The sequence below is a fragment of the Amblyomma maculatum genome, chromosome 5 (assembly GCF_055883805.1).
Source record: "Amblyomma maculatum isolate TAMU_Amacu chromosome 5, ASM5588380v1, whole genome shotgun sequence".
NCBI classification, from domain to species: domain Eukaryota; kingdom Metazoa; phylum Arthropoda; class Arachnida; order Ixodida; family Ixodidae; genus Amblyomma; species Amblyomma maculatum.
In genome coordinates this window covers 154,353,066-154,365,334 of record NC_139348.1, presented here as the reverse complement: position 1 = coordinate 154,365,334, position 12,269 = coordinate 154,353,066, and the positions used below count along the sequence as shown (strand labels likewise).

Here is a 12,269-nt window from a genome sequence, read left to right as displayed (position 1 = left end):
CGGCTATGAAAGATGCTGTAGCGGAGGCCTTAGGAAATTTCGACCACCTGTGATATTTTTAACGTGCGTTCACATCGCGCAGTAAACGGACGCTTTATTTTTTCATCTCCATGGCGCTGCATGGGGGATTTAACATTTTGAGTGTCCAAACCCCTGAGTCACCGTAGCATGGCTTCCAAAAGTACTCGTAGAGCTTAAATTTGTCTCCTCGTGCATCATTACACACATTCTCCCGTAGCTTTCAACCAGTTTTATAAGTGACACAAATATTCAGATACAGGTCCGTTGGTGGCTTAGCAAGACATCAGTGTGCCGGGTGACGAATACCTCGCGGCAGCCATAGTGGCGCCGGTGCAAAAGTATTGAGGGCGAGCTTCAGCTTTCGGAAATGCAGTCATAGACGAAGTGTGGCATTGGAGGGCAACGCTTAAGCGACACAGTAGAAAACTTCAGCCTAAAGCTGCATTGTACAATGCCTTTTATGTCTTCCTTTCACGCAACTTTACCGCATCTGAAGGATTACACGAACAAGTCGCGTTCATTTTCGTGTACATGCTGTTTTTGCACAAATTTTTCATGTTTGAAGATTTACATCAACTATACCGACGTATTATACTGGTATTCGTTGTCTGCGTATTTTCAATATCCTTCTCTGCGCCTTGAACTGAGAAATGGACTTTGCAAACTCGAAAACAAATATTCATTGTATGCCTAAAATGGGCGATGTGTTGAAGTTAGGGATTCTAAACATCAGATACAATTCCTGCAGCTAAGCGTTGGCGAAATTCTACGAAAACAAAGTACGTATGATTTTGAATAGGGGTTGCATTACTGTTCGCTGCGAATATGGCTGTAATATAGTAGACTTCAAAAATACTAACTAATCACACGTCAGGACGTCAGGTGTCAAGAAGAGTAATGGTAGAAGTGTTTTGCGCCAGTAGCGCTTCCCAAAGTAAACAATGGGTATTCAATTTATGAATAACGCTGCCTTGCCATTGTGCCGTTAGGGGTGTGAAGATATCCCGTTCCTACTTCGTTCGGGAGCCTCGAAAAAGTGCTTTGCACGTGTACAAAGTTATAGTGATTATGTTCCAACAAGTATACATATTAGGCAAATATAATACTTTTATTTCTTCAGATTAGCTTTGAACCTTCACGCCAACTTTAAGCGGTTAAGTAGAAGAGCAATAATGTCACCACGTCAACGATTGAGGAGATTTTCGAACTTTACAGCGCCGACCAAAGCATACGTGTAGATAGGCATAAGCGCACACCCGAAAAAGATGCCTTCAGTCTATCTCTCTCTGCAGCCTAACTGTACCTTCTCACCGACTTCTGTCATGTCCCCCGAGTGCAGTGTGTTGATGTCGTTCGTTAGCTGGCAACATTGAATAACGCGGCTGTAAAGGTCGGGCTGCATTGGCCGGCCATACAGGATGTTGTCTCTGATGGTCATGTTGTGCACGGTCGCCAGCTGGGGTACGAAAGCTGTGCTGCCCTGAAATAGAGAACAGCATGGATATAGGCTTTAGCGGTACTCAAGATTTTGGAGTTCTAGTTTGTAAAATATTTGCACAGTTTAGCATCAGAAAAATAGGAAATTTACATAATTGGAGATTCTAGCATCTAAATTAACTTTTGAAAACCTATGAGGTACGCGAAATGCTCTAAAAGTATCTACGTCAAAGAGCATGCAGGCGCAAGAGTAGAGCTCTTGTGTAGCAGTGACCGATATTGGCTGCACTGGTCTTCGAAATCATTGTTTTGCAGGTCATTTCCGATTATTCTTGCTTCCTGTATTGCTGCGTCAAAGGTGCTCCCTGTTCCTGTTCAGGAGCCATTCACACTGAAACCCCGGGCATTGACGAAAATGCACTTTGTTAATTTTACAAAGATATTTAAGTTCACCCACGAAAGTAAATTTGCCTTGGAAAATCAAAAGAAGATAAAGGACCGCATTTTCTACTTATGTCTGTTCATCGAAGGTTAACCTAATTTTTCAAAACCCCGAAGAAAAAAAAGAAGGAAATAGCGAACGGTTCAGAACGAAGAAAGCGGTCACATAACTGGTCTTCCCTCTTTTTTCTTTTATAGTTCGCTTTTGCGTTTTGTTCCTTGTTTTCCTTGGCGCCGGTTTTTAGCTGGGTTCATAGCTCCAGTAAAACGTGTCCAGTTCGTAGAGGTCGCCATGATTATTGAGCACGGAACTAAAGTGCCCCGCTGCCGCGTACCTGCACTTATACCATATATGGTACAAGTTAAACCACATATGGTACCATATATACCATATATGGTATAAATCAAACCTTATAGGGTTTAATTCAACTGACCTATAAACCTTCCATACTTCGTTCTTATACCTATAAAAAAACACCAATGGGTAGTGGCCAAACTAAGACAAATGTTCCTTATGTCTTAATGTAATATTTTGTAGTATTGCAAAATGACCTGGTATTAAATTTTGATAACTTGCCTGCCGCCATGACAAGTGGCTGTGCGATCAATATAAAAATGGCGGTGTTACTACAAGGATATCACATGCTACTTATAGACATGTGCCAAAAAGCTGCAAAAACGTCTTTGGATGGCAGAAACCTTTCTTTTTTGTTTCTACATAGCGCTGGCGTCCTTTATAATGGCGCTTAGAACTAATACAAGACATGTCTCAATTTTCGGGTTGGATAGTTTCGCCCCTGTGTACCCACCGTGCACGCAATATAGCCTTCGTTGAGGTGCATATCGCCCAGAATTGCCGCGAGCAGCGAGGACTTGCCGCTTCCCACAAAGCCCACGACCCCGATGAGAGAGCCCGGCTCGACATCGAGGCTGATGTCGACGAGTTGCGCTTCCGCCTTACCACCGACACCCAGAGGCCAAGAAAAGGAACATTTCCTCATTGTGACTGCACCTGTGAGAAAATAGAGGTATAATACGTCGTCTGTTTTTGCACGTATTAGACACCTTATACACAAAAAAACAAGATTAATCATTCGTATACGAGCACTCTATCTGCTTACCCACTGATGGACGTTCATACATCAGGCGTTTTCGGGGGGCCTATTAAAACGCAAGTGCCGGCTTTCACAGGGTTTCTGGCTTCAGTTGAATTTTTGTAACAAAGTAACTCCATACATACAGCAGAGAGTCATCATGGAGTTAGTCGCATGCACGAGTTAATAAAAGTTAAAAGTTAAAAACTTAAATTTAGAGAAAAAGACGAGTTAAAGGAGCGAAACAATAGTCCGTTGTTTAGTAACAACAGGTTGTTCTGAATAGACGCACGTAGACTGCCGCCGGATCAAAAGAAAAGTTATTTATGAATAAAAAGTTAAGCTGGAGAACTTGTTTTAACTTACTATCAGATGTTTCAGTATATATCTCACATATGAATTTAAATGTTGGTGGAACTGGTCATATTGATTAACCACTCTTCAAAATTGTTTGATAAATGCGTGATAGGGTGCAAGGAGTAGCGATTTGAAAACGTGAAAGGGCAAATATGATACTACGTTGGGCCTTATTACAGTGTAGTTGTGGCGTGTGAAGTCTGCGTTATTTGGGTTTGTCATATATCTGGAATACTTAAGATACTTTCTTCAAATAATACTAAGGGCTCTATTTATTTATTTTTCAATCTTAGACGCAAGTCTTCAGGAATTTCTTCCCTCTGATGATGACTCAGTTTGGTTTATGGTCTTTAGCATCTCAAAGCGGCTCAGGCTGTGAGAGACATCGTAGTGGAGGGCTGAAGAAACTTTATCACCTGGGGTTCTAGGAAGGCGACATGAAAGGGTTAAGTGAACCGGCAAAATACGACCGAAATAATCTACATTTACAAGTTCTCTCGTTACATTCACTCGACAAGCTTTCAAGAATGCAAGAATACAACAGTCAGAGCCCATGAATGAAATCCCGAAGAGCCGAGAACATTAGCTGACCGCTGGTCTAATCAAGGACAATTGGTATATTGCAGTGCATGCGCAGGCTACTGACAAACACCCCAGAATACACGTTGAGATGCTTACTGCGCAGCACTTGAAGCAGAATACAGAGTAAGCAAATGCAGTGGAAAAGAAATCACACCTCTCGGGTGAGCTGGCAATATGGCTGCTGCTTACCTTTTTTGCTGGGAACTGGTGGATTGTAAATCTTGCTGTTCGGACGCTGTTCTTCTGCCGTGCAGAAATCGGCTATTCTCTTCATAGACAGTGACGCCTAAAAAGAACAAGTGAAATATTTCTTAGCGTTTTCTGAGACACAAGCGATAGAAAGAACACATATGAACAGGAAAGAGGCTAGGTCTCAACTACCGTTTATTGGCAGAACGTGTTATATATAAATTCTCAGAGTGCTGGCAATCACATATGCGCAGTGGTGGTGCCACTGCAAGCAAGTAAAAGTTAGGAAGGCCTTACGAAACAATATAAGATCTTAATAAAGAGCAAATGACTGCTTTTGTTTGCACTGAACAAAAGTTTAATGGCGAACTAGAAAGAGCAAACACGCAACACTATTTTAGTGGCTAGACAGGTGACACCCCATGAGATGTATAGAGTGTTCTGCTCTTGGTGACAGTAAACAGTCGCTTAATACTCTTCATGTGAGATATCATTTGCACACATTTTGCATAGTGCGTGCTGTACGAATTTACTGCGGATAAACTAAGGTCACAGAAATGCAAATGTTCTTTTTGGGAGGTTATAGCACAAATAAAAGTTCGGGGAGCTCTAAAGTATTATTTTGATTTTTTTAGGGGTGTTGATAAATGGCGCTGAAACGTGGAGGCTAACCAAGAGAGTTCTACTTAAGTTGAGGACAACCCAGAGGGCTATGGAACGAAAAATGGTAGGGGTAACATTAAGAGATAGGAAGCGTGCAGAGTGGGTCAGAGAAATAACTCAAGTTACCGACAGTCTAGTGGAAATTAAGAAGAAGAAATGGACATGGGCAGGACATGTAGTGCCAAGAGAGGATAACCGATGGTCGCTTAGGGTAACGAAACTGGATTCCAAGGGAAGAAAAGCGTAGCAGGGGGTGGCAGAAAGTTAGGTGGGCGGATGAGATTAAGAAGTTAGCAGGGGTCAAGTGGATGCAGCTAGCACAGAACCGGGTTAAGTGGAGAAATATGGGAGAGGCCTTCGCCCTGTAGTGGGTATAGTCAGACTGATGATGATGATGATGATGATGAATAAAAAGCTCCTTTCAGTCTTCCTCTAAAGCGTTTTCAGCACCTTCATTTTTTTTTTTTTGACGCATTGCTTTGACCTCCTTAACATGTAGCGCAATTCTCAATTGAAATCAATCATTTCTTCATATATTTCAGAACCTAAACACTTTCGCATATCCCGATTCTTATAGAACAATAAACATCTTAAGAGAGATTGCCTACAGCATACTAAAGCCCGGCGTTTGACTCAGACGAATGTTAAATTGTTCGCAATGCGTCACACAGGAATGCGCAGTGCGCAGTGTAGTCAACTGGTTTTAGTGAAGGGCGTGGCGGAACCATAGAAGATAATGAGTCGAATTGTTTCGGCGTCAGCGTCACCATTCATATATATATATATATATATATATATATATATATATATATATATATATATATATATATATATATATATATATATATATATATATTCTCCTCCTTTCCCCTGCCTTCTCAATTCGAGGCAGTAAGAGAACGGAATCGCCAGGGTTTCCCCAATTGTGGCTGCTGCCTCGTTTTTGCTGGGAAACGGAACTGCAGCCATTCGTGCCTGCATTTCTGCAGTTCTGCAGTTCTGCAGCCAGTTCTTTAGAAAGCAGTCAAGAGATTCCAGTGCTAAGCGGGAGAGAAAAGAGATAGCAAGGGGTGCTGCGTTTTGAATGAAACGAAATGATTTGTTCTCCCTGCAGCCTGCATACGCGAAAAAATACTATCACTTGATGACCAGACAGATTCTGACAGAGTGAAGACAAAGCGTAAAATTAACGCATTTCCGGCAAAAGGAACGGCAGGTTATTTCAACAACTCTTACATTGACATTACTTTCAGTGTTGTTTGTCCTCAATAAACACAGGACTGCGGCAAAACCACGCCGAACCTTGGTAACCGCCGCCATCAGCAGCTTTTCTCCTAGCTTGGTGCTTCTCGCCACATTTAGTTCTTGCGAGCAGCCATGTTCAGACCTTTCTCTTTCTCGCGCTAACGAAAGTGCTAGTCGCCTTTCGATACTTGACGCACCAAAGTATTCGGCCACACTTCTGCCGCCATACAGACTTGTTGTGCTATATTTGTATGTCTTTGGGCGGCTAATAAAATTGCCATTCACTAAAGGCGCGAGCACTGCTCATTATTCGCTCATGCGGCTTCACGATCTCCACGTTTACAGCCCTAATGAATTCAAGCGTATGAAGTCGGGCAGCGTTTCAATCAGGATGTCCCTATGATACGAAAAACTATATCGATATTTTTTGCATATAATTTCCATACAGCTTTCTTGTAATTTATATGTGATCGTTAAAAGCCCGTATTTATTTGAAGAAAATTGAAATACTGCAGCCCAATTCAGGGCTAGTTCCATAAACGCAGTCCAATAGTACAAATGTACTATGTATGCTTCATATGCTCTCCGTATGATTTATATGGAAGGCATCTGAAACTATATGGCACTCATTATTATGGAAAGCGTAACTAGGAATAACAAAGAAAACAAAATTAAGCGCGTAGTACGACGGCCTACTAAGTACAACATGCAGCGACAGTACCCACGGCAAAGCCCGAGGATTCTAAGCTATCAGGAAACGAAGCTTCTAAGTGCGGACGTTGCTTCCAAACCTACTCGGGGTTATCTTTGACTAATGATTGAGTTTTTATTGTCTGGATACCGTTGAGAAAAAGAATTGTAGTTTTTGAGAAATATTTAGCTTGTAGTTTGGTTTCAGGTACGAATTTCATGCCCAACGTCATGCTTGGCATGAAGTTAGGTTTGATGTTTAACTCCAGGAACACGACTCTTTTCGAATAATATTAGCCTGAATTGGCCGAGAAGTACATATTAAAAGTTGTTTTGCAGTCAATATTGAACGCATAGAACAACAATGAGAGCATTTTCAACACTTGGTTAGCACCAAGCAGCCATGCAGAATAAATATAAATTCATTATGGTGGGCACACGAAATCGCACACTATACGTGCGTCTGCAGTATTGAGACTGACCATAACTTTAAAGCCCCATGGTCGTGAGACTGTACTAATACCTAAAAAAAAAAAAATCCGGAATACATTAACAAACATATGTTTCATTCGTGTAGTGCTCCGTATACGGGCTCTGTTCATACTTTTTATGTTAGCAGCAAGTGCTACTCGAGAAAACGTAACAAAGAAGGCATTACCTAATAGGCGAGCCACAAACGACTCACGCTGTGAGGAGCATCATAGTGGAGGCCTTCGGAAAATTCGACCACCAACATTCTGTAACGTCCAATGACGTCGCACTGTATACGAGCACTTCGCTTTCAAGTTTCCACCTCCATAGAAAATTGCCGTCGCGGCTATGGTCGAATGTACTAATTTCTTCCGGATCAGCACTTGAGCGTTCTAACCACTACGCCACAGCGCCGGAATGAAACATTAGAAAGCCGCACTGATTGCGAACGGTTATGTAATTTCATGACCGTTTGCAATCAGTGCACTGCAATCAGTGCAATTACACTGCAATCAGTGTAATTTCAGTGCCTTGCTTTTTAAACGGAAAGCACACGCGAAGGTAAACCATATCAAACATTACAAAATATGGCTCACTCAAGATGCAAATATGTGGTTTCTGCTGTAAACATAAAGATTTTCAATATGAACGAGCTGTGGAGATTATTCCTTAAAGTTAAATTGGTTCACAGGAAGGGAAAGGCGCAGTATCTGTCACACTTGTAGCTGTGGACACCTGAACCGCGCCGTAAGGGAAGGGAGGAAGGTGGGAGTTAAAGTGTAAAGAGAGAAAGAGGAGCCGTAGTGGAGGGCTACGGAGTAATTTCGACCACCTGGGGATCTTTAACGTGCGCTGACATCGCAAAGCACACGGACGCCACTTCGTTTCGCCTCCATCGAAACGCAGCCGCCGCGGTCGGGTTCGAACCCGGGAACTCCGGCACAGTAGTCGGGCGTCTTACCACTGCACCGCCCCGGCGGGGCATTATTTCTTTGCAGATTTCTGTTTTAGTATGAAGACGCTATTTACTTGGCTTATATTCCTGAAAGCCTGTCCGCAGCCACTCATAGTGAGGTCCGTGATTGACAGTAGCGCCACGCAGGAGAACGACAGAGCGGGAGTGAGGGCGATACCGGGCTCCAGGAGAGGCAGCGTGAAGAACAAGATGATTGTGAGCTGCAAGAGAGATGGTAGCGGTGCACGTGGTCGTCACATTTAGGTACAAAAGAGATAGTTAATAGGCTTGAAACTGCGTTAATATTGTCAACGGAACAGAAGCTAACATCAAAAAAAAAAAAGTACAACTCGCAATACATCTGCAGTTTCTTCAGTAAAAATCTTGTGAAGGACCTTTTTCATGATTCATTTACTTAATCTAATAGGATAACAAGGACAATTTGTTAAGTTCGGGCGGACCTATTACGAAGCTCACAAAGCCGCTTTTACCATGATTAGGCGTTGCTCAAGGAATAACGTACTGCTGCGCATGAATCTTTCGCGTCCATTTTCATCCTCGCTTTGATCAAAAACAACTTTCCCATAATGCCCCTAATGCACAAGGTACCGAGCTGATGGTGTCTCATTTGAATCGTATATGCCTCTTGATTTGGTCGCCGAAAAAAAACCAAGTTCAGCATAGTTTTCCTATGTAAAACTTCTCGTTCCGTGTGGGGACGACTACACCTTCGGCCCTCCAAATATCTGCCACTGTGAATATTCCCTTTATCAGTCATCACTATGACGTTTCAGTACTTTCAATATAATTTCCTGTGTGACTCTAGTCATGTGGATTAATGACAAAGTCCAATTTCTTTCTTCCTGGTGCGTTTGGTAGAAGTAAAGCTAGATAAGCGGCATCAGCAGCGTTTGTGATGGCGAATCGTACTGCTTCTATAGAGTATATTTCGAGCATACGCACCACTGAACTGGTGGAGGAGTAAACACTGTCTAAAATGGCGTCAATCAGGTTTACTCTAAACACCCATTTCATCTCGGTGTTCCTGAAGCGAAGCACACGCTCTTGCAGGGCATCTTCCCAAGCATACATCTTCACGACCCGTATCGATGAGAGAAGATCAGATGTGGACTTCAGACGTTCGTCACGAGCCCGAGTTGCTTCCGCCTGTAGGCAGAAAAGAGAACATGTACTTAAAGGAATGCAGAAGATGCAATAAAGTTGTCTTGTATGACAGAGTAACGTGTTTCATTGCAGATGCTGCTAGCAGCGTGAACGAAGCTTTTATAAGAAAACAATAAGTGTACAAAACGAAATTAATCTGTCGTACCCAGCGGATTTGGAAAGTGCAACACATGCATCGACATCAATATTTTGCGAAGTGATTCCGGACGCTACGCTGTCCCGCTACTTACTCCGACCCTGTGGGAAACCGCCTTTTCGTTGAGCATAGCAAGCGGTTCAACAATTTGGAAGGGAGCATTTTAAATCAAATTTTCTCATCGATGCACGCGTCTTTTCCTGCCGGAAAAACGTCAGAATAACCAGTTGGAGCCATAGAGAGAGTTTATATTTACTAAGAACAGTAAACTGTATCAAATGCTTTACCGTCCCTGTATAGACATGAACAAAATATGTTATGGCCATGAGACGTTTCATATATTTAAAAGATCACCAAAGAAATGCATTGTTTCCAGCCTTAAGGTGCTCGGAATTGATATACACACCAAATATATTGCTCCTACAGTAGAACAAGCCATAAAAAGATGACATCAAGTGGCTTGGCTCAGCGGGTCGTCAAACGCCATGCAAGCGTGATTGAGTGTTGATCAAGTCGCGCACACATTGGCTCTAAATAAAATCCTGTTTTTCTATTTTGTTTCCTATCTTTAATTTACGTAACACCTCACCAAAAACTTTTATTTGCTTTTGATACTACTGATGGAGGCTGTCTCCAAATCCCCGCCATACATTTAAACAAAACCTTTAAGGCACATGTCTCTCATTCCCTTTCATTCCCGTCAGTCTCCACTGGGAACGACTACTCGCCGGCCTTCCCGGCAGTCGTCAGGGTCATTCGGTAGGGCTGAAGAACAGAATTCTACCCAAAGACTTGCAGCTTCGCATATTTTCTCTACCATTATCCTCTAACTGGTCCATCACTCGCATTCTTCACAAGATGCAGCCTGGACTTCATGACGGTCGCCTTCAAGTCCTCCCCATCTTACTTAAAATCAACCCTATAATTCACGAAACAAAACCAAGGAATTCCTGTGTATATTTATACAGTACAGTATATACAAACAAATGCGAAAATCAGAACATTAGAACAAGTCTTCTTTAAGGGAACTTTTCATTTTACGTTCTTTGTTCCATAAGTCACGAAGGAAAGGTGTAAGTAGCTGACGACACAGGTAAATCAATTCGCTCGATATTTCTTACAAAGCTCCACTACACTGATCTGCAATCTTTTAGGAAGTTACCTCCTGCGATTATGTTGCAATGTATTTAGAACGAGCTTCCCCTGGCCTAAGACTCGACGTTTGCGGGGTGAAATTTATAGAAATAGGGGCTTGATTCAAACCTTTGCGCTGAAGGTGCAGTTATGACGTGACATGACATGACATGAAAACACAATTTAGAACAAGAACCCATTCGGTAGCTCTTGGCTTTCGTTCGGCTTTGTTTGAGGCAGGCGTTGTATATTTTATGGCAAGGAAGCAAAAATAAAAGCAGCAAGATGTGATGAAACGTGCAAAGTGATGTGCTATGAGGACCCAATCATTTTAAGGTACCCTTTAACGCTATCGCATTATGCTACCAAGGCAGAGGTTGAGTGCTCCTCGATTGTTTATCCTTTCTGGGAAGGGAATGTAGACCATAAGGCAAGTCCATTGCTACATTGCAGAGAAGCAGCGATGCGATAGCGGTTATTGGGGGAGTCCGAAGAAAACGACCTGTTTTTTGGCATGATCGTATGCGTACGTACGTTGTTGCTTCAGTCTGGCTGGTTCCGACTGGCGAGTGCTGCGCGAAGGAAATTCTACCCGTGCGAAACGGCATTGCTTTAGTCAATAGTCAACAAGAGCTGCCGAACTGGCGGCAACGGCAGTTGCGCAAACACAGCGCTGTCACGGCCGTATGTGGAAGTTTCTCCCTTCAAAAGCCCTCTCGGCAGAGAAAGGCTGCGATGCTTGAGTGCTGAGAAACACAGTTATTGTGTCTTTGCGCCGCTGCTCAGTCTCTTGTTATTGTTACACGAAGAAGCTGCCTGTCATCTTCTTTGTACCTCCTTATATTGGAGAAGAACGGCTTACGCTACCTAGCGGGAATAATTTTTTTCTGTCCACTCATCTCCCGTAAACGTTTGCTGTAACGCATCGGAACCTTCGATGAGCAAAGCCGTCGCTACCTAATGCTGTTTACATTGCGTTGCTACTGTCTGTGGTGGTCCTCCCATGGCGCACTTTGTACTAAGGAAATTTCTACCGGTCACCTAATACATATTCATTGTGCGCCCAATAGCTAATACTTGAAATAAAGAGAATATTATCGGCACATTAATTGGTACGGGACTGATAAATGTAGCGATATTCATAAATGTAGCGATAAATGTCTAGGCGTTGCGGCAGCCAGCGCTCGATGCTTTGTAAAGCAATGCCATGCAACACTTTCTAGCATTTGTCTGGCAGACCAACCTGGGCTTTTCTTTTGCGACGTCACGAACGTATAGGGAATTCTAATTACGGGATTGATAAACTGATTAATGAAAACCCTCATTTCTAAACTAAACAAAGCTCCGTTCAGCATGCTAAGCTTGAGGTGTTGCGTATCGCTTGACAGTTTCAGTGCTCTGTTGCTCACTTATGAGAGTATGCACCTACATCAGAGTGGCGGCCATTTTCTGGTGAACGCAGAGCGGCGAAAAGCTGCAAGTATATCTTATCGCCTTCTTATCACATGCTCTGGATTGCATTGTTGAATTTGGGGTCTGCACCCCAACATGGCAACCGTAACGTCCCTTGAATTCCTCCAATTCTGATAAATAACTTTGAAATCTGTCCTCCACCCGGTGTAAATTTGCTGCTTTAGACAACGCGCCAGTAAACCAGCACTTGAAATAA

At 42.8% G+C, this 12,269-nt stretch overlaps 1 protein-coding gene across 1 annotated transcript in view; it reads right to left on the bottom strand.

Moving 5' to 3' along the window:
* The window catches only part of LOC146190018 (ATP-binding cassette sub-family C member 3-like), a 66,732-nt gene that overhangs the window by 28,031 nt on the left and 26,432 nt on the right, over window positions 1–12,269 (bottom strand). The window contains exons 11-15 of the mRNA XM_084605398.1: window positions 9,109–9,312; window positions 8,220–8,366; window positions 4,122–4,218; window positions 2,709–2,911; window positions 1,325–1,501 (exon numbers count right to left, since the gene is read on the bottom strand). Coding sequence (XP_084461524.1) covers window positions 1,325–1,501; window positions 2,709–2,911; window positions 4,122–4,218; window positions 8,220–8,366; window positions 9,109–9,312 — 828 coding nt within the window. The remainder of the gene's footprint in view (window positions 1–1,324; window positions 1,502–2,708; window positions 2,912–4,121; window positions 4,219–8,219; window positions 8,367–9,108; window positions 9,313–12,269) is intronic.